The sequence below is a fragment of the Biomphalaria glabrata genome, chromosome 9, assembly GCF_947242115.1.
Source record: "Biomphalaria glabrata chromosome 9, xgBioGlab47.1, whole genome shotgun sequence".
Classification (NCBI taxonomy): domain Eukaryota; kingdom Metazoa; phylum Mollusca; class Gastropoda; family Planorbidae; genus Biomphalaria; species Biomphalaria glabrata.
In genome coordinates, this window is record NC_074719.1 from 37,380,009 (window position 1) to 37,403,574 (window position 23,566).

A 23,566-nucleotide genomic window follows, 5' to 3' on the forward strand; every position below is an offset into this window, starting at 1 on the left:
ACAAATGTACATTGTGCAATATAAAGTGACCGAGTTCTTGAACTGCACAGGATTAAGTTGTTTAATTCTCATATTGCGCAACATTAGGACGAAACATTCTTAAATTGTGCAGCACAAGACAAAGCGGTCAAATCTGCTTTAAGCAATCCATTCTAAATGTGAACAACATTCGAAATATGTATTAACATTCGCTCTGCGGTGAGATTTAATTCTTTTAATCTATTATACTTGGAGCAAACAGAGTTTAAACTTAAGGGCTGTTGGCCCAGTTTGACAGGATTTAGATTTAGCGGTTCGACATGTAAATGGTGCTTGCTACTTAGAGTGATGTTCTAAAATAATAAGTAACTGAAATGTACTCAGTGGCGTAGCATCGAAGGGGTTCAATGATCCCGGGCCCACGACCAATAGGGGCCCACAACTGTGGCGTAGCAACCATGGTGCGAAGGAGATCATTACGCTTGGGCCCATAACTCATGGCCAGTTGGGGCCGACATTAGAGCTTAGGAAGAACATTTGTTTGTTCATTTGAAACACTTTTAAGTCGTTTAACTCTGTTAAGAAGTTGTAAAAACATTGACTTTTAAGACACTATTACTTATATGTAGTCCTAACTGAATCAAACATTATGACATGATTACTTATTTTAAAAAAATGGTACAATCTTTACATTGGAATGTCTTTACATTTAGATTACTCATTTTTGTCACACACTAAATTTGTCTTATTGGTTGGAGGGGGGCCCACCAAGATGTTCTTGAATCCGGGCCCATGGGTACCTTGCTTCGCCACTGAATGTACTTGTAGCATTGTTATGAAGATATGAATTATTTGTTTACCCTTTTTTTTTGGTCTAAAGAGAGCGTCAGTTTGATTTCATGCTCTAATTAGAATCCTGTGTTTCTTTTCTCTTCAAACATCTATGGAATATATTAAGAACAAGTTACGCTAATCACACTAGACCCTTCACACAGCCTTTGCACAGACGAAAATAAAAGAGTATGAAAATGGGGTTTACCCGTTCAGCCGACATATTCCTATCCAATATAAACTACTGGGAACAGTTTCGTTATTTAAATATAAATACAATTACGTTCTTTTTGTCTATTTTTAGGGCCATCCGGTTGTGGGAGGGACATTGAACATACACTACAGATTCACCATGATCCAAGGAACATTTATATAGTAAAAGTAAAGTTCCCCTTTCAGACCTTGTGGTCAAGGAACATTTATATAGTAAAAGTAAAGTTCCCCTTTCAGACCTTGTGGTCAAGGAACATTTATATAGTAAAAGTAAAGTTCCCCTTTCAGACCTTGTGGTCAAGGAACATTTATATAGTAAAAGTAAAGTTCCCCTTTCAGACCTTGTGGTCAAGGAACATTTAAATAGTAAAAGTAAAGTTCCCGTTTCAGACCTTGTGGTCAAGGAACATTTAAATAGTAAAAGTAAAGTTCCCCTTTCAGACCTTGTGGTCAAGGAACATTTATATAGTAAAAGTAAAGTTCCTCTTTCAGACCTTGTGGTCAAGGAACATTTATATAGTAAAAGTAAAGTTCCCCTTTCAGACCTTGTGGTCAAGGAACATTTATATAGTAAAAGTAAAGTTCCCCTTTCAGACCTTGTGGCCAAGGAACATTAAATAGTAAAAGTAAAGTTCCCCTTTCAGGCCTTGTGGTCAAGGAAGATTTATGCCAAGTTTTAATCAAGATTGGTCAAACGGTTTTGATTTCTATTCGGTACATACATTCGCCTTACTTTCTGCTTTATATATTAGATAAATAGAAGAACATTGTTAATCCCATCTGTTCTAGAAAGATTTTCGTGTCAACTAAAAAAAAGATTTATAGAAAAAAAAGTGTTTCAATGTAAAAGACTGGAGAATTTTCGTTTCTTTTCGGGAACTTTCTATGTCAAAGTGAAGTAGTATATTACATTTGTGATTAAGAAGATATATTGTAATTAAATATTTAAAATCTAGTGGTTAAGGAGCTATTAATGTGGTCTATAAAATAACATATTGTGATACAGTAGATATATTGTGGTTCAGCAGATATTTTATTGTGGCCTAGCAGATATAATATTTTGGTCCAGCGGATATCTTATTGTGGTCCAGTGGATATCATAGTGTGGCCAAGGAAATACATTTCTAGACAAGGATTTAATGAGAGACATCATGCAGACGTTTTGGATTCTACTGCTTCTTCTGGTTCCGGTATCCTGTAGGTGAGTAGAACATTTGAGTAACTCAATAGTCTATTTCACTTGTCATACACTGCAATCATGTTTGGGGGGGAGGGGAGGGGGAGTAAAAGAAAAGAAACATTTAGAGAACGAAAGAGATTTTTTTAATATGATTCCTGTTTGGTTAGGTACTATAAATATTTTTTTTAAAGGGTCAACTTCATTCTACAAAAGGTGTTGGAGAACTAAAGAGTCAATTAACTGAGGGGACGAAACCCTACATACTAAGCCGTATCTGTTTAATAACGAGGGATTAATTCCCCTTTATTTGGGTATCAAACCAAATAATTAATTACAATAATCAATTGACTAATTGGTTATTTTTTTAATTGATTCGTGTCTTTTAATTGTGATGATAAGCCTCTCACAGGTTACAGGCAAAAAATCTCCAGGAATGTCAACTGACCTGACAGATACCTTCAATGCTCTTAACATCCTTAAGAACATCTTCGTCGCCAGTCAGAGGGCGGTACTGGAGCAGACCGGCCACATCACCATAACATTTTTAAAGTGAACACTGTTAAAGGGAGACTACAATGAATTTCGTTTCTCTCTAACGCAACTCGACCCTGGCAGTACAAGAGAATGAATATTAGTTCGTTTTTTTTTACACAACAACAACTACAATAATAATAATAATAATAATATCAATAATAATAATAATAATAATAATAGTAATAATAACAATAACAATAACAATAACAATAATATATAAATAAATAAAAATGAAAAAAATAATAAAATATATATATTATATATATGTATAAATGGCTCCTTCTATCTAGAGAGATAATAGGAATGCTCATATGAATTGTCTCCAGGCGCATTCCTTAGGGACCCACTCACACGACCTTGTTGATGTGATCCTAATGAACCCTTCCTATTACAGTGGCACTAACTCAGTTGCTGAAGCTTCCGCAAGGACTATCATAGTTGATATTTCTAACGTCTAAGGAGCTTCACTACCAAGGTTTCTTCTGAAGTTGTCTCTACGAAGCCTTAGTATCGCAAAGACAGTGGGAGTTTGAAGTCGAATACCCCTAGATGAACTGCCTCACTAGGCTGAAGAGTTCCATCTGCTCGAAACTCTCGGTCTTAAGACGCCTGTTCACACGCCACACGAGCAAGCCAGCTGCTGGACTTAGTTTTCAGAGGCTATTTGAGACGCATTTCATTTAGGAGTATTTTACAGACAATAGGAGCTAATCCTTTTTTTACAAACCTCGGGCCTTGAACCCTTTGATACCAGATACAAATAAATAGACGAATTTGAAAATTCTTTACTAGATAAAATTCTGTTCATTTTTTTAAATTATTTTTTTTTAATATTCCAATTTGTATTTACTTGTTTGGATACTTCAATTGGTAGTATGAGTAGACAGTAACATCACTTTTCTTTTTAATCTATCATTATAGTGCTTGTCATGTCAGAAACGTTGGCACTTTTTATTCCATACTGTGCATAAATGTATTGACACACAGTACGTATCAGTTCGGATTTAAGCAAAGCTCCTTGCACAAATTTAGCCGACATGAAGCTTACAGCTTATTGACTGCTGGGCCTTGCTATAAGCTAGTCTCCCAATTTTATAGGCACTCTAAATACACACATCTCGAACAGGAAATATAGTAAAAACATATTATTTCTAATTATCTCCCTTTCATTCTCCAATCTTCTGTTAAAAATATTGTATGTTTTGCAAAACGAACTTTAAGTAAACTTCCTGTTTGCACATCTCTTAAGACTAATGCGTACACCGCATTACACAACTAACGGTCTCACACAGGTAATACAAACAGGAATTAACCTATTACTGTCATAGCATATTGAACATGAATTACAAATATAATTTATTGCCTTTATATAGCGCAACTTTCAAGCTTATAGCATGCTCAGAGAGCCATGACCCAATCTCATTAGTGGACCAGCGGGGAGAGGGGGTGTCTAGGAGAAGGTTTTACGTGCTGCCTTTATGCGCTCAGTAAACACATCTCTGCTCGAGTCGGGTGTCGAACCTTGAGTCCCATTGACAGGCATCCAAGCAAAGTTCAAACGTATTTAACTTCTAGACCACACATCCCACATATAAGCATATCATTTAGACATTTAAAAATGATAGTTTCAACCATTTTAAAGACAGATGAAAGGAAAAATTACCTCGTGTTGATTACAAAGAGTCAGATATCTCAGATAGCTTAGGGGTATGTCAAATCTAAGTGCAGTCCTGAGCTTACATTTAAAAAGACAAGATGTATATGTTACCAGCATTTCGTTCTGCATACCTCACCATTCTCACAATAACATAATGCTAATCTTTCTGGTGTATATTCACATAATTCTATATGTTTACTGATGGCGCTGAGTTTTTATTGTCAATCATCCTGACCCAGACTTCTTTTTTGTTAGCGTGTATTAAGTAGACATAAATAAACATCCGACAGGTAAAATAATATCAGAGGCGCATTCAGGGTGGGGCAAGGGGGAACACAATGCCTTGGGCGCCACCCGCAGCCTATATTTCTATGCGATTTTCATGGGAAAATGGGGTGGGGGCTCCAATAAAGTGCCTTGCCCCTGACGAACGTTTTGCTCACTACGCCTCTGTCTAATACTCTGGAGAACAACAGTTTAACAAATGTTCCTCTATAGTATTCTAGTAAAAGTATAAAAAAAAAGTCCCCCTTTCAGACCTCGCGATCTATAAGACAGAAGATGTGGCCCACGGGAGACGAATGGACTGGGTAGACTCAGGGGCGCCCAAAGATCCCGAAATAAAAAATCCGAGGCTACACCAGGATTTGAGCTTTACCCGTATAAGTAATAATACCTAAATGAATAGGATTAATGCTATGGAAGATCAATTAAAGCGGCTTAAAGAATTACTAGAACTTAACTTATATCTCTTAGCGTTATATGCATCTAATTCTAGTTAGAAGGGTTTTATTTTTTTTTTTCATTACGGTATTTTTCTTCTCAATGGCATGATAATAATGCACAAGATCTCGAATATATAGATCTACATATTTTCTAGACATTATATGCAGCGAATAGGATTTAAATGTAAATTTTTGTTGTTTTTATAATCTTTAAGGCACTAGCTTGCAATCCGTATTTCCCGGGCTCGAATCCTGGTGAAGACAGGGATTTTTAATTTTGGGATCTTTGGGCGCCTCTGAGTCCACCCAGTTAAAATGGTACCTGGCCTAAATTTGGGAAAAAGAAACGCGATTTGTCATTATGCTGACAAATCATACCCTCGTTAACAGAGGGCCACTGAAACAGATGGCGTTTACATTATCTGTCATATACAGGCATGGTTCGAAAGGAGAACTTTATTTTGTTTTATATGACCTCTAAAGAGTGAGAAGCCATTCGTTGTTTTTTGGTGTTTTTGGTGGTGTTTTTGATGTTTTTGGTGGGTTTTTATGGTGTTTTTGGCGCACTCTTCGGACATTAAAATTGCTTATAATAGATTTGGCATTGTCCGTCTGTGCTTTGGAATTTTTAAGGAAGTTTATTTGAAACTTCCATCACATTGAATATCACAAGAATAGGACAATAACATCAAACGGAATTAAAGTCTCAAAAAGGCTTATGTATATCGTCAAATTACATGAAATAAGATCATTATATCACACATCGAACTGGAACCCTCAAATGACAGAATTAGAACCTTATTTCACACACTGAATTGAAACCCTCAAATGACAGAATTAGAACCTTATTTCACACACTGAATTGAAACCCTCAAATGACAGAATTAGAACCTCATTTCACACACTGAATTGGAACCCTCAAATGACAGAATTAGAACCTCATTTCACACACTGAATTGGAACCCTCAAATGACAGAATTAGAACCTCATTTCACACACTGAATTGGAACCCTCAAATGACAGAATTAGAACCTCATTTCACACACTGAATTGGAACCCTCATATCACACAGTGAATTATACTACTATTTCACATAGAACTAGAATCTCATATCTGAATGAGACTTCCTTGCGTCAGAAAAACAAATCCTTGTGTGACAGTGATAATTTTTATACCATATTAGTTAACTAATAGTTTCATATTGTATTAGTTAACTAGTTATCAGATAGAAATGTCTAGCTTTACCATTTTTTTTTCAGCTAAAAGGAAATCTGCATGCCTCATTTTCAAAAATAAAATTGTTTCTTTACAGATAAGTTTAAAATGAGAAATTGGGCAGTAGAAGCTGCAACGTGCTATGTAAATATATCCTGTTAGCTTAAGTCAATATCAACGAAAATTCTTAGACAGAATCATAGACTACGTGGATGAAGCCTTGGCAGTACGATGGGTTCTGAGATAAAGACATGCGGGGCTTACCCAAACTCTAACCAGAATTTTATGTTCAGAGGTTTCATGGTTTTGGGTGTAGATCTAGTTGTTATAAAGCTTTAATGACAGTAAGTGAGAAGTCATTGTTTAGGTGAACTTTTTATCGAGTATTTCAGTCTTTAGCGTATTGGTACGCGTTGAATCGACCCCCCGATTTTGTCTATGATGAGCTGATGAGGACAAAAGAAACTATATATCGCGGTGCCCCCCGCAGGCACGGGGATTAAGCATGTCACTTCTGTTCACCACCTGCCTACCAAAGATGGATGTCTCAAACAAACAGTATAAAAAGATACAAGATTTCTATCTGTATTGGGTCTGCTGGGATAGGGCTAGTATGAATGAAACAGTTTCAATGGAGTTTTAGCATTGACTTTGTTTACTATATGAATATGCGGTGGGTGTACATTGAAAGTTTGACAGAGTGATGACATGAACTAGGGACAAAGTACGGGGGTTGGTGGTTGGGTCAGTAGAGAGTTTAAGTGCACCACTTTCAGGCCTCGCGATTTATCGTGTTCGAATCTTACAAACGAGAAACGATATTGAAAATCCGATTTCATGATATTAGTAGCTTGTAAAATTCTGGTTCAACAGCTATTTTTTATCTTCTAAAAGCGAACATTTAATTTTAAAACATAAATATACAAGCAGTTTTTTTTTTTTTACATTCACAATTTTTAAAACTATTAGTAGTAAACAAAATAAATAACAGGAGAGTTCATATGAACAAAGAGAAGCTTGATTTGTCTATTTTATAACGAACAATGTTCATTATTTACCTCTTAGATTTACTTTGTTAAAAAAAAATGCAATTTGAATGTTAATCGCTTTACTCATTTTTAGCGGCCCCCATAAAGGGGAAAAGACGCTATTAGTTTTGTGAGGCCCGTCTGTCCGTCCGTCCGTCCCGTTTATATCTCAGAAACCAGAAGAGAAAATGAAATTCGGACATTTATGATATTTTAAATCATTCAAAGTTCCGATGAATGATGGAAAATTCCTAGCTACACACTGAACGTCAGCCGTGCAAACAGTGAAAATAAAGTCAGCCCCGTACACAAACAATTTCGTATGGAGTATAATAAGATTGTGCTATATGGTATCTGCTTTCTTACATTCATGTATCTGTATACATTAGTACTTTATATATGATACATCAAGTATACCACAAGTCGATTATGGAGAAAATAAAACAAGAAGCAATCTTTTAACAAGAAAAAAATTTTAAAGATTTTTTTTAAATGACAGTTCGTCCATTATACAACATAAAAAATATAATAAAATATATTTTTAAAAATTGGGTTGAGCCGGGTATGATACCCGTACTTTGGCATTGTTAGCTCGTTGTTCCAACGTCTCTATCCACTAGGCTAAAGCAACAATGAACTATTGAAATTGTTTTATTTTTTATTGGCACTTTCATTATATAGATATCTAGATCTATACCTAGACCTAGACTGCTAATTTAGAGCTCTAAAGTTCTAGATCTAGATCTACACTTGGATCTAGAATCTAGATGTAATCTATATTAGATTTACGTAAAAAAAAATATAAGCAAATCTTTTAAAGGCCTTTAACTCTAGACTTTGAACTTGGAAGGTGATGCGTCAAATTTATTTTCCTTAAATTAATTTCTTGAATCAATAAAGCCTTACATTAGGAAATTTCTGAAAGCGATAGTTATTTCGAAACGGATGTTGGATCTAGACCTAGACTAGTTCTGTAGCCAAATTTAAATTTATCTCATAACGGTCAAACTAGAGCTTTCCTCCACGTGACTAGTTATTTTTTTCTCAGCAATATACAAACCAACTATTTAATTTCTATAAAAATCGTTAGAGCAGTTTTTGAGATCAGCGTACAGATTCCTCCGCCCATCCACCATCTACCTTCTATGAAGTTATGACATGAATAGAGATATTTAAAAAAAAAAGGCGTTCAAAGGGTGTCTTCGAATTGAAGGGTTCTTTCCTGTACTTCTCTCTCTATATATATAGGCCTACCGCTTCTCTCAATATCTACGCCCACGGCGTGAAACAGGAGCGCCCTCAGAACGCTCCTGTGTGATATCCAGAAGATACACGCTTCAAAACGTCACACCTATCTAAGTAATTAAAAACAAATGATAATTATGTGTTCAGGAAATACCTGTTTTAAAAAAAGAGCTGACAAGACAAGAATCGATTGCACTTTTGGTTTAGAGTCATTCCCGCCACGCAATTAAAAAACAACGTTCATGGCTCATTCAACACTGGAAGATAAAAGAGTCGCGGAGGCTGAGCTTAATGAGCTCAATCGAGGTTGACCTAATTTCAATGACTTCTGCTCAAAGCGCGGTCCTAAAATACGGTACATAGTAAGCACGTAAAGTGCAAGGCACATTTTTAAAACAAACATACTTGTGATTGCGTCACAGTGTCTTCTTTTGACTTCAATAAATTAGTTCTAATGACTAACCCAAAGAGGTTTAAATTTTTTTATCCTCTGAAGTGTTTTTAAAATAGTTTTTTTTTTTTTTAAATCCACCCTCAATGTTTTGCTTAGCACAAGGTTGAATTCTATTTTAATACCTTCGTAAATTTCCCCAATACGTTTTTAAAAACCTACTATAATGGAGGTCGGAAGTCTCCTCTTTCTTCTCCTGAACCCAACCAAAATAAATCTGATTCCTCTGTTTAAAGCTCGTATATTGTTTAACTACTAATTAGATCTATTAATAAATCTGATTCCTCTGTTTAAAGCTCGTATATTGTCTACTTCTAATTATTAATTAACTGCATGGTTAATTTTAGATTGTTTCATGTGTTGTCACGGACAAAGAATAAAGGTGCACATTTTCTATTTGAACCAAGATTGGGAAGTGGGAGAAATAACGTGTCCAAGAGTTGTACCAGACAGAGGGAGCTAATAGAAGCTTTGAAATAAAGAAACAGAGGAACTCTCTGCAGAGGAACCGACGATAGATAAATGGACCCATTCACTCAGATAAATAAATGTAGTATTAGGGAATAGGTTCAACGTCCGTAATATGTTGTTTACATAACAGTAACATTTTTGTTTTATTTGTAAAAAAAAACTTAAACTCGTCTGCTCGTATTTGTCTGTCCGCTTCATCAACCGACGTACACCCTGACGCCCTAAGAGGAAGCAATAAACGTCAAGTTACAAACACAGAAAGTAGAAAAAAAAACCTAAATCTAGTTGTCCTTAGTTTGTTTAGACAAGCTGAGAACTAAGTAGCGAGGTAAGCAGATGTCGTCTGGATTCTCCCGTAGGGTTTTTCCCGCCTTCTGCCTTTCCACCCGTTATTTATCTCCCCCCCCCCTTTTTTTTTTCTTTCACCATTATCTTTCCATTTTTATTTTATTGCATTAGTGTTATACAGCAGTTCCTAGAGTAACATTGGTTCGACTATAAGAAACAGATCGATTTAATAAAGTAAAAAAAATTAGTTTTAATGTGTCAGATGACTGGGGTTTACTTTGGTAGATAGAGACATTTTATTGGCCAAATAGTCTGTCCCGTCAAAAGAAAAAAAAAAGGCCTTTGGTTTAAGTTTTTTTATTTTAAATTACAACATACCTGGCTTCTTAATGGGGAGTAATGGATTAGGGGAGGGGCGGTAAGAATCTTATATTCCGTGCAATGAGAACGCTGAGGATGTAGACCTCATTCTACCAGCGCGTGCTTGACAGTTTGCATCTACATTAGGATTATGTTATAGAAAGAGAGAGAAAGGGAAGAGTGATATATTAAAAGAGAGAGAGAGAGACAGTGAGGAATAGAGAGAGAAGTAGAGAGACAAAGTGAGGAAGAGAGAGAGAGGTAGAGAGACAAAGTGAGGAAGAGAGAGAGACAGTGAGGAATAGAGAGAGACAGTGAGGAAGAGAGAGAGAGACACTGAGGAAGAGAGAGAGGCAGAAAGACAAAGTGAGGAAGAGAGAGAGGTAGAGAGACAAAGTTAGGAAGAGAGAGAGACAAAGAGGGAAAGAGAGAGAGGGAGACAGACAAGAAAAAAAAAGAATGGCGGAGAGAGGTAGGAAAAGATTTACAGAGGGTGAGAACCAAAATCTAAGAGAGTGTGAGACATAAATATAAGATAAGTTAAAGTGAATATAAACAAAGTGAGAAAATGGATAAAAATGATTGCTTACATTAAATTTCCTTCAGTCAGGGGCGTAACAAGGGATTTTGAGGACCCGGGGGGGATCGATTTCTTTGGAGGAAACTAGCATTTCGACTTTAAACACCATGACATGAGATACTGTACTTAATAAATATATAAGCCTACATTCACATTGGTACAGTAAATCAGTAAAATAAACAAGAAAAAATCATTAAGAAACTTGTAATGAATAATACCGTTGTTTATTGGTAAAATAATGCACAAGTGACAAATCTCAATTCATATCGCTTCACGTCGTGCTTTCTGTGCAGCAAAGGCATCTATAACATCATCTACATCGATACTGTCTAGTAGTTGTGACTCCACTGACATTAAAGCCATGCTACTAAGCCTCTCTTGCGTCATTGTGCTCCTAAGATAGTTTTTGATTAACTTGAGCTTTGACAATGATCTCTCATATGACGCAATAGAAGTGGCAGTATTCGGATGGAGATTACAAGGTTTGGGCACACATAATTACCATATGAAGCCAGCTTCCTCAATATGTCCATTTGGTGATTGTGGCACTTGTTTGTTGATGAAAAGTGCTCGTGCATCAATGCCATCAGTGAAGAAGCGATTTGCTTGTATTTCATCAAACAGGAAAAAGTAACACAGTTTTTCATCAGCGTGTCATCATCCATAGACTCCAAGAGGTATCTTGTTTCAAGAAGTAACCCAAAGGTGTTCACATGGTTTTGCAGCCATCGGAATCTGTCCTTCATTTCCATATGAAGTCTGTCCAGCACTTCTGTCGCATCACGTTTGAATTGTAGTTCTATTGACAGCCCTACATCAGAACTCAACTCCCAATCAAGTCTTTTCTTTCTTCTGGTTATTTTGATTACAGTAACACCATAGCATTCTATAACTTCTTTTGCTTTTTCGATGGATTGGGTGATCAGTTTCGTCCGTTTCTCATCATTGGAAAAAAATTTTAACAATTCATGTACAGTTCCAAAAAAATGTGACATTTGCCGGATCTATCTCAGCAAAATGAAGAGCTGCCAGCTTCAGAGAGTGATTATCACAGATCAGAAATATTGCCTTTGGATTTATGGCTGCGTTATCATAGGTTTAACTTCTGCACAGATGAAGGTCCATTCCGATGTCTTTAAGAGTTTTCAGAGCAAGTTCTTCATAATGTTATCCATCAGGTTTCAAAATTTCAAAGTAACCAATAAATGACTCTTTATTTAGAAATGATCAACCACCAAGTAAGGAACTATTAGAGATACCTGTTCTTGATGAGAAACATCTGGGGTGGAATCAAGCATTAGAGAAAAGTAACAAACTTGCTTGACTTTCCCAACAAATGATTCATCTGAATAGTGACACTTTTCTTCCACACGTTCATAGTCTCCTTTGTTTTCAGTGCTCTTATCAGGTTTCTTCTTAAATAATAAGGATGATGAATTAAACTACCCTGTAAACCAAGTTACTTCCTGAGAGTAACACGGCACGGTGGTATGGAAGTTACTCCTTGAAATTGAGAGTAACTCCACACGGAACACATCCAACAGGGTCACTGACTTATATAACAACGTGTAAAGCAAGATTACATGACAGTGACGTAATTTTTAATTTATTTAAAAGCAAATTTCGGACACTCTTTTGGAGAGAATTTGAAAATCCCCCCGGGCCCCCACTTAAGGGGGGATCTTCAAATTCTCTTCCCCCTCCTCCCCCTACCCTAGCTACGCCACTGCTTCCAGTAGCTGTTTTGCTACGAATTGTGTTATCTCCCCGCACCCATTTTAAAAGGAAGAATTGTATTATGTGTTATCACACAAACTTAGAGGCGGCCCCCATCGAATTCACCCGTGGACCAGGAATATTCAAGCCATTATATTGTTACGTATTTCTGAATCTTCTGGCTAAATGTACTAGTAGGCAAAAAAAAAATAAAAACACTGCAAAGAACTTGACGACTCAACTTTCAGCTTCATATAACTTTATTGACTATTAACTCTAACAATTCGTCACTGTAACATGTAGCGTAGAAGACTGTACAATATCAGTCAGTTTACAGTTAGCTATACTTCGTTGCAATTCATCTCTTCACTTCGTTGCAATTCATCTCTTCTCAACTTGCATCGAGCCGTATTCCACAGAACAAACCAACGACACACTTCCCAGTGTCGCTCCAGGTCTCCCAAAGCTGAACCAAGTCGTACTCAAGTCTACCGAATCAGAGCCGTGCACGTCTTACATCGACTGTATCGACTGTAACGGCTCAAGTCCACTGTAGTTCGCTGTTTAGACTTTAACGACAGTAGTCCACTCCAGTTAACTCTACCCTAGTTAACTTGCATCGAGTCGTACACATTTCTCTTCCACTGTCTCGCACAGTAGACAACAGTAACGAAGACTGTAACCGACGATTCTACCAACGACTCCATACGACTAACTTTTTACATTAACTCTCTGGCTTATATAGAGTCCCTAATCGCTTCTCTAAAGTTGCACAAACACTGCTAGTACCTTCTGGAACAACACGTGAGGAAACGTCACATCCTGTCTTTATTTATACATGTAGATACCAGAGAACACCCGCTGCAGTGTCATCTTGCCGGGGTCACACGTAGTGACCTCTATCTGTCACTGGACACTGCTAGTATCTTCTGGAACAACACGTGAGGACACGTCACATCCTATCTTTGTTGATACATGTACATTCCAGAGAATACCCGCTGCAGTGTTATCTCGCCGGGGTCACACGTTAACCTCTTCCTGTCACTGGTCATTTGTAACACTATTCTTTTTAATCTTTTTTTGAAAAGTAATAACATTTCAAAAAATCGTTTGGCCTTTTTTTCTTATTACTTTAAAGCAAACAGGACAACACATCATCAATACCAAGACTCTTCCTACTCTTCTGGAATCCATGGCGTAGCTAGGGTGAGGGAAGGGAGGGGAAAATTTTGAAAATCCCCCCGGGCCCCCACTTGAGGGGGGCCCCCATATGAATGTTTTTAAATTGCATGTTAACTATAACACAAATTGCAAGGGCCCCCATAGAGGTCAAGCCCCCCCGGGCCCCCAAATAATGGCTAAGTATTTTTATGAAAATCGCCTTGCATAGTTAATTTTCAAAGTTGAACGGATTTCTTTTGGAAAAGATAGAAGTAGCCTTGCATCAGAACTTTAAAAGTTTCAAATATGATACCATATTTTAATTTGTATTTCTAGTTTATGAGAATTTAACGGGACGGACAGACGACGGACGCCTGACCACTCAGAATTAATAGCGGCTAAGCCTCTTTAGGTGGCCACTAAAAATAAATAATAAACATGACATGTGACACATAGTAGCGCTAGGGTACAAAAGTTAGTGAGAGAAGTTAAAGGTGATAGGCACGCTCGTACGAGGACTCAAACTAAAACTAAAACTAAGACCAAAACTAAGACTATACTAAGACTGCTTTATTGATCCTAATGAAAATTTGTTGTGATTACAAGGACTCTTTTCTCATATACAGACAACACAACAGAAACATTCACATAAAGAGACACAACATAAACAGTTCATTGAGCGACTACACACAGACATCGTGGTCCTTTTCATGTTTCCTGATCAACGAGTGGCGTTGATATAGTCTGACTGAGTAAGGAACGAACGAGTTTTTGTACCGCTCGGTTCTAGTCTTGATCGACAGAAGTCGCCTACTTCGCGACGACTTGTTTTGTTTCAAGATTTTTCCTAGACATTTTTGTTCATAAAGTTCATCTCAATATATATTAGTGTTGTGCGCATGATTTTGTATGATCTTTTTATAAGGTTGTCCATGGAAAGCCTATAGCGATGACCAGACACCAGCCTAACATCTGAGTTTTGTCATCCAGATCCTCCAAATAGAGCCCCTCATGTCTGCACTGTTATCTGGGCCCTAGTGCTGCTAGTCTATACAACATCCCAGGTTTATGTTAAAGCTAGGTCATTACCACTTCCAATGTCATGTAATACATTTTTAATCAGAAAAGTGATTATGTATAACCTCACTCATGTGTGACCAAAAAAAAAAAACAATTTAACAAAGTTTGTTTTTTGTATGTTATAAAAGCATAAAAGTTGAGATCAAATGAAGAGATTAAGCGAAAGAAGAGTGATCTCCAATTGCGTCTAGACGCTGACGTAGACCAGTGCACAACCAGTAGACAAATTGACAACACGCGAGAAATGGGCCGCAGTACTATAAGGAAAGATATCGTCCTTAAATTCAAAGGAGCCGGATGTACGGAATGCATGACTGACTACTCTCTTATGTAACTCTAATTTAACTCCTTCACTCCTAATCGACCATTGTTTGTGCAATAACATTAAATTATATTTATATTTTGGTTTTATAAATATCAATTCGTGTTAATTAATATAGCAAATAAAATATGTTCTGATTACTAAGTTATGGAAGTTTAATCCCAACAGGGAAGTAAACTGCCAATGAGCAAAATGAATAATTTCGTCGGATCATTACGGAAAGAAAGAGTTAATGTGATGAATATTTAAAGAGTACTAAGTTTATGACAATATGTGGTAGGAATCAATGCTGGAGAAATGGGAGACATGATTATCACAAAACAAGTGAAAATTTAACCAAAAATCCTTTCAAAAGAACAAAGAATGCTTATTTAAGGGAAAGAACTCCACATTTACTATATTTCTCAACAGTAAAAAGATATTTTCCTTTTTCAATATCAAACAAAATATAATGAATAACTGTGCAAAATTTCAGCTTGATCCAAGAAGGGGTGTTTGAGTAATAACGTGTTCAAACTTTTTACCAGACAGAGTGAGTTGATATAAGCTTTGTAAAAATATCACGCTTCCTGCGGTCTCACAGATAGATTTCAGTAGGAACTGGTTCAACACTCTATTCTAGTAACACGGCTGCACACATTAACGTAATAAACTTAAATATTAAAATAACAATATACAAAATCACAAAAGGAGTTTGTGTTTCACACAAACTCAAAGGTGGCCGCCAATGTCCGCCCATGGATCCGTGTTTATCAGACAGACTGTGATTTAAACAAACAACAACTTGTTTTAAACCATATAATAGCGAGTCCTCCTTTTATTGTAATTACACCAAGACTTCACACAGAGCTTCAATAGTTTTGGATTAAAATTCTTTCATAATAAAAATGAAGGTTTTTTTTCTACTTTAGAGATCTAGCTTAGAATACAAAGAATATTCTGGTTGTGTGGTATGCTCTCCGGGATGTCCTCTTAAGTGTCTCCTGTTAGAACCCTACCCGACCCCATTCCTGCAGAGGTTTAGGCCACGACTTAATAATTGTTTGATCGTCTTAAGAGTTGAGCCGAAGGCTCTTGGAACTCTAGGCGTGTAAGCCTGCTTGAACGAAACGTTCTGTCTGGAAGAGGTCCAAGTCATTGCCTATGTAAGACATTGCTATTTCCGACGTATCCGGCACTCCGGGCGCATGGACTAGAAGACATGGCCGAAGGCCGAGCACACCGGGAACCCCCGCCATTTTCCTATGTTGTACCAAGCTAACCGTGCAGGACTCGCCATTAGTGTAATGGTCTCTTAAGGAACGGCGCATGGATTATCGACAGGGACATTGAAGCCCTCTTTCAACTCCGCACCGTGCAATGGGAACGCTCTCGCATTCACTTGGACATTCCCACAGGAGTTTTGTTTTGCTATTCATTTAGCCTAACCACTTTCTCTAGCGATCGTTTCCACCCGAGTGCCACGTTGAGGCAGAATAGCATGCCCGGGAGACGTAATAACATGAAGTATTAATGGTCATGTTTCGATTGATTAAAGCAGTGAAGCCCAACCAAATTTGTCCTGCGGGCCATTTCAATTTCCGACACTCGTGTCGTGGGCCAAAAAGATACAAAACCTAATAAAATTGACTTGAAACTATAAGAAACCCGTAGATCTAGTACTTACATTAATTAATGAGAAATTTGAAGTATATTTTTTTTTACGATTATGAAAATGGCTTCATTTCTCTACTCACAATGTGAGCAACATTGTAGCCAGCTTTACCACCAACTCATATTCATCTCTTGGTTGGTTAATATTCTCATAAATCCACCAATCTCTAGACGTGGTTTAACAATCTTTTATTCGCAGCTCAAACTAATATTGTCGCCTTATTTGTTTGATAAAGACGTTTAATGTGTTTCTTATTTAAACAGTCAGACTTTCTTTAGAAGACAAAAATGTTAATTGACCTCATTCACCAATCGTAAACAAACAACATTTAGCCACGTGATTTTCTCTCTCATCTATACAAATTACATTATACACAATGGCTATCACGTGAGTTTTTTTTAGTTGTTTTATCAATATCATCACGTGGCTAAATGTTTTTTGTTTATGATTGGTGAATGAGGTCTATTGCTTATTACCATGTTCCACAACTAAAGTAAAGGTCCGTTCACTTTAGATTCTACAGAGTTCCATTTCGTAAACGCACAAATGTTAAAGGTTATAGTACAAATCAATCAGAATTAGTGAGATCCTAACATAGAGAAAGATTTATTGTTCAACTCTTTAAATTTTTTTTATTTTTGTGGGCAATTTTCTACACATTGGGAAGACGTTTTGGCGGGCCGTTAGCAATCAAGTCGCGGTCCGGATGTGGCCCACGGGCCGTATTTTGGGCAACACTGGATTAAAGAAAATCGCGACAAAAAAGTCAAGAAATGTTTAAAGATTGAGATCTAGATCTTTAACTAGATATACTTTAAACCTCTATAACTATAAAACTCATAACTAAAACTTAGATCTTAAACTATAAAGAGATCTAGAAAAAAAGATCTATATCTAGAATTTTAACAAAATCTAGATCTAGATATTCAGATGGTTTTGTAAGTGCCAATCTCTCTTTCAGCCTCTATAACGAAGCCTTTTTCTTTGATTAAGTGTCTGAAAGTACAGTTTGATAAGTCTATTCAAACACCACTTGCATAATATGAAAATCTGCATACGAATAGTTTAAAATGCTCACACACCAACCGATAATGAAAAACATTGCCTATTTCTTGAGTACAAAAATGGACATATCTTCATAATTCGTTCAATGATGACCGCCTAGATGTACTTGGACTTTCTTATTACTACTTCTTATCTTTTTTTTAGAAACATCTTTGCATGGTAGTTTGTTTAAAAAAGGATGGGCAGTCTTCCCAAGCAAGTGTACTTCTAACAAGAAAACATTTTTTTTTCAAAAGGGCAATACCTCGATTAAACAACTTCAAATGTATTGAAATAAAAAACAACAACATGTAAATATGTGTGTGTCGTTGTAACTTAAGGATCATTTTGAAAAAAAGATTTAAACGTGTATGTTCAAGCATTTTACATTTTTCCATTCTCCATAATTCGCATCCTAAAGTAATCGGAAGCACGATTAGATTAAAAAAAGTAATGATTTGGCTGTAGCTTTTATACTTTCATGTTTATGAGTCCAATCTCATTAGTTGACCAGTTGGGGGGGGGGGGGAGGGAAAAGGTTTACCTTGCTGCCTTTAGGCGCTCAGTAAACACATCTCTGCCCGAGTCGGGTGTCGAACCTCGAGCCCCCTACACATGTAGCCAAGTTCAAGCATACTTAGCCTCTCGGCCACGCTATCTGTTGGTAGACTTAATGCATAACATTTCTTTAGCAGACTATACATCGCGTTTGCACCTTTTGTTTTACACTATTTCCTATGTTCTAAGAATGATCCATTAGATGGGAAAATAATACGAAGGTACTTATAATTGGACACTATTTCTGAAGGATTACCACTGATTCCAAAAGTGCTATTCTTGCTTTTTAAGACAAATATCATTATTTTAGTCTTATCCTCATTTATTCTTAATTGGTTTTCTTGACAGTAGTTATTGTAAATATTTAGATTTAGCTGTAAATCTTTGGCTATAGTAGCTAAAATTAAAATTGCTATATCATCTGCCTAGAGGAATGTGTACGGCTTTAATGTATGGCCAAAAATTTTGGGGTTTATCCCTTTAGAACCATTGTTTTCTAGGTATGAATCTAAATCGTTTAAAGTGAAAATAACATAGGGCTCAAATGTTCTCCTCTTCATTCTATGTCCCATTTAAATGTAGGTGATATGCAGAGGTGGACTGGGTGTCAAAATCGGCCCGGGCATTTCTATAAATTTCGGCCCACAAATTCTCTATCATGTGATGGGCATCCATTTCTAGGTGTATCGGTCCTTAAAAATCATTAACTTTGATAATGTATCGATATGCATGCAAACAGTGAACTGTATATCTTAATAAGCAATATAGCGTCTTTTCAAATCAGCAATTATGTAGGCCCTGAAAAGATGAAGCCTACTAGTAGCACTGTCTACATTCTACATTTTATTTTCGGATAATGTGTTCGATTAAAATAGTATTACACTGTCATGTCTGTGAAAGACTTTTTTTAAACACGACGCTCAGAGGGCCTGTTATACAAATAAAAATAATAATATAATAAGAATATTATAAAACCTTTAACAATTTGATATATGTGCCATTTCGGTGGCCCAACCGGCCCATTTGGGTACCGGCCCACCGGGCATTTGCCCAAATGCCCATATAGCCAGTCCGACCCTGGTGATATGGTTGCATTTATACTTTCTAATGAATTAATATCATTATATAAGGTAGGTATACATTTAAGGACAATTTCCTTTAATACCTAGTTTAAAGATCTTGTCCCATACAATTATTATTTGGATAAACAGAAACGCTAATTTCAAGTCAATAAACAAGTAAATAGTATTTCTTTGTTAAGTCTTATGGTATAAAGAATAAAGTAGCTTCGGCTGTTCAATAACTCTGTCTAAAATCCAATTGGTTTACTTTTAACAATTCAGTGTCCTCAATGAGAAATCCCCACCTTGCATTTGAAAAAGAAAAGAATATTTTCCATAAACATGACAGAAATGTTATTATTTTCTGGATTATTCTTTCTGCCTTTGTTATTATAAATAGGGGTTATAAAATTCCAATGGACCAAACCTCGTAGTGCATACCTAGAGTGAATATAAACGTTAAATAGTTTTACGTAAATAGGAATCATCGTTTGCTTGGGATTTTAAAAGTCAATTTTTATTAATCAAATACGGGGAAAAAATGTAAAGATTGAACATTTTAAATCAACGGTTCCCAGCTTTTTGATTAACGGACACTTCTCACATTCTGATAATCTCCCGGAACATTTTGCATTTTTTTAGAGAGATTAATTCACGTGATAACCTACTAGTTAATTATTCTAGTATTTGTTGGACCTATTCAAGCCTCGTGGAACAATTAGTTTAAATCAGTCATGTAATTAAATTTGTAATAGGTCTAGACCAGGGATGCCCAACCTAATTTGACCTATGGGCCATTTTAATGTCCAGCACTCGTGTCAAGGCTACAGGATGGAAGAGGTACAAATACGAAATGAAATGAGATCCCATTGATCGTTAGAAAGGCTTTTATCCAACGAAAAGGTCTGGACATGGGTCTCTTCATTCCTGTCCTGTCTGAGGGCTCCCAATAGTAGCGGTCATAGACTGGGAATTAAAGAGACCGTACCACGTTCATAGCGCACCGCTCCCGGTCGTGGGTCCACTCGCTGTAAGTGGCCGAGAGCAGCGCTTACCATGGAAGCTGATCTCATATTCCTATGCTGTAACCCCCAATTCGCTTTCTAGGTGGGCGAAATATAAATGGGCACATTTTTTAAAGATAATTTGTTCTTAGAAAGTTATAAATTGCATAAAATAAACCGACATTTGAGCTCTGCTTTTTCCATTTCTACATGTCTTATAGTATACCGTAGGATCTTGAATGTCACATGGAAAGAAAAAGTGTGCAATACTGAGATCCTTGCTTGATCAGGTATTCCCAGCATCTTTACAGCCCTCAGACAACGCCGTTTGCGCTGGCTTGGACATGTTCGCCGGATGGAGGACAAGCGCATCCCAAAAGTCATCCTCTATGGTCAACTCGCGACTGGCACAAGAAAAACTGGTCGCCCCCACCTCCGTTACATAGATGTAATAAAACGTGACCTCAAATCAGTGAACATCAATACTGACAATTGGGAAGACATAGCTCTAGACCGCAACAGATGGAGAGAGACAGTGACCAAGACAGCTATGGACAGTGAAAGTACATGGGTCTCAGCTCAGGAAGAAAAACGTACAATCCGAAAAACGGCCAGCTCCTCTACCACCGAAGCAAAAGCCACCTCAACCTGCGCTATCTGTGGACGGGAGTGTTTCTCCAAAATAGGGCTCCACAACCACATGAGGAAGTGTGCTCTGAGATGAACCATAGTCGTTCTACGACTGAAGGAGGCCAATGATGATAGTATACTAGCAGAAAGGTGAAAACAGACTGGATGTATTACTAGATCTAGTACTAAGCAGGTTTAAACAGCTCTCAGGTTTACACATACAAATAAAGTATAGTTACCTTCAGGACATTGCGAGGCAGATAATGTGAAACCCATCTGTTATTATATCCAACGGTTAACAATAGTGTCATTTGACCACCTCAAAAAGTTAAATAAAAAATAAATAATGTCCCCAGCAAATGTCAGGTAGTCGTTACAGTTGGGTGAACTAGGAGACGCCCTAAAGATGCCGAGGCGCACAACTTAAAAACATTGTTCGATTGTGTCGACCCTGGGGAAGGTACTGGACTTTGTCCAGGAGGTGGGGTTGTCTACGAAGATATGATTTGTGAAATTGTGAACATATGATACTTACAAAAGATTTTTACTAAATTGTTAAATTTTTACTAACTTTACTATTTTAACTGTGAATAGACCTTGTTTTTAATGATTTAACTGTATGGAATTTAGCTCTGGTGATATGAAGGGAGAGTAATCCTTGAAAGATTACGGGCACGACATGGCCTAAATTGTGCCGATGTGCAAAAAACTCAAACTCAAAGATGACGACAGGGTTCAACAGGATTCAAACTCGGGACATCTTGTTTCGGAATCCAAGCACTTTACAACTTGACCACTCTATTTGAATATTTTAAGAAGTAGTGCAGTATTTAACGTGGCTATACGGACCAACCAGTGACCTACTCATTTTGTTACATCCATCACAGACAAATCCTTGTCTACCTGGGCTTGATTATGTTCTCAGTTTGCCGTCTACTCCTGTCTTCGATGGGCCCCTGTTTCTGTGGCCCACGGTTAACGAGGGTGTCATGTGACTAGCATAACGACCAACCTCCTTTACTTCTACCCAACTGATGTCAGGTTTTCGTTAGAGCTGGCTGGACTCAGTGGCACCCTAGCGATCCCGAAATTTGTGCCATGATCTATGATAATCGGTCCGAAACACGAAAAACATAACAACCAACGTTTCGTTAAATTGCATACAATCTTTAACAAAAGTTTCATCTTCAGTCTCTCCTCCAAAAAAAAGAAAGCTTAAAAATATCAAAACATTAACTCTTTCACTCCGTAGTTATTTTCTATGTTCCGGTGGAATAATTCATTTTGCTCATTTGTGTTTCTCTGCCCTGTTATCAGATGCGGACATTTGGGCATTTGGGCAAATGCCCAGTGGGCAGTTACCCAAATGGGCCGGTATGGCCACCGAAATGGCCGCAGCGATGTCACTATGGCACATATGTAATTGTTAAAGCTTTTATAATAATCTCTTATAAAAAGGCCCCCTGAGCGTCGTGTTTAAAAACGAACCTTTCACAGACTCTAGAGTGTAATACTATTTTAATTGAACACATTTTCCAAAATAATGTAATAGCCTTCATTCGTAGACAGTGCTCCTAGTAGTCTTCATTCTTTTAAGGCTTAAGGCCTACATACCTAGCGATTAAAAAGTAACATAACGCCTATATTTCTTTTAGATATAGAGTTGACTTTATGCATGCGTATCGATACATTATCAAACATAATGATTTTGAGGCCAGGAAGAACTAGAAATGGATGCCCATCATATGATATAGAATTTGTGGGCTGGATTGTATAGAAATGCCCAGGCTGATTTTGACACCCAGTCCACCCCTGCCTGTTATGATTAAACTTAAATTAAAATTTCTTTTGTAAGTAATCAGGAAATGTTATGTTAGGAATATAATTATAGAACAATGCATGCTCTATTTATATAAACACAAATTAAAGTTTATAAAACCAAAAATTAATTTAATTTAATGAATCAAAGCAACGTTGGTATCTTCAGTTAGGAAAGAAAGAGTTAATTTACATATTTCCATTTCAATAATCTGTCATTAAATTAATCTCTATAGATCTCTATTTATATCACTCATCCTATTATATAGAGATACGGAAGGCTACTGAAAGACATACTGCACTCGAGACATGAACGTCTGGACACAGATTCACAACGTTAAAATTCTGGCTTCATTTCGTGTATGTGTTTTGTTGTTTTTTTTAACCCCGAGCGATTGTTACCTGGAGACTGTAGCCAGGAATAAAGCTTAATGAGCAGTCTCTGGATAGTCTTGGGCAAGGTAACCTACTGACTGACACCTGCGGATTTACAGGTAGTCCTTGCTGAAACATGGGGGTTCTGTTCCGACAGCCACACCCCCAATCGTTAAGAAAGTCTGTCTTAATGAGGTCCGGACATGTGGCTTAGTGTTTTTAATTGTGTGTAGATTATCTTTTATTTTACATTATTACAATGACTCCTATTAGCTTTGCAAACTCATCAGAGACTCAAAAAGTAAAAGTCTGCGTGGAAATAGAAAACTGAACGGACATTTCAAAAACGGCTGTAATGATGTTCCTATAAATTTGACAGTTTATGT

At 37.0% G+C, this 23,566-nt stretch overlaps 1 protein-coding gene and 1 long non-coding RNA gene across 2 annotated transcripts in view; one reads left to right on the top strand and one right to left on the bottom strand.

Moving 5' to 3' along the window:
- Positions 1 to 2,037: 2,037 nt before the first annotated feature.
- Positions 2,038 to 2,843, bottom strand: LOC129928046 (uncharacterized). Its single transcript, XR_008779635.1, has 2 exons — positions 2,649 to 2,843; positions 2,038 to 2,218 (listed from the first exon to the last, which is right to left on the bottom strand). It is a non-coding gene; the product is annotated as an uncharacterized LOC129928046 (long non-coding RNA).
- LOC106056350 (A.superbus venom factor 1-like) overlaps positions 2,090 to 23,566 on the top strand; it is a 117,097-nt gene continuing 95,620 nt past the window's right edge. The window contains exon 1 of the mRNA XM_056040057.1: positions 2,090 to 2,224. Within this exon, the coding sequence (XP_055896032.1) occupies positions 2,163 to 2,224 (62 nt within the window). The 5' untranslated portion in view covers positions 2,090 to 2,162. The remainder of the gene's footprint in view (positions 2,225 to 23,566) is intronic.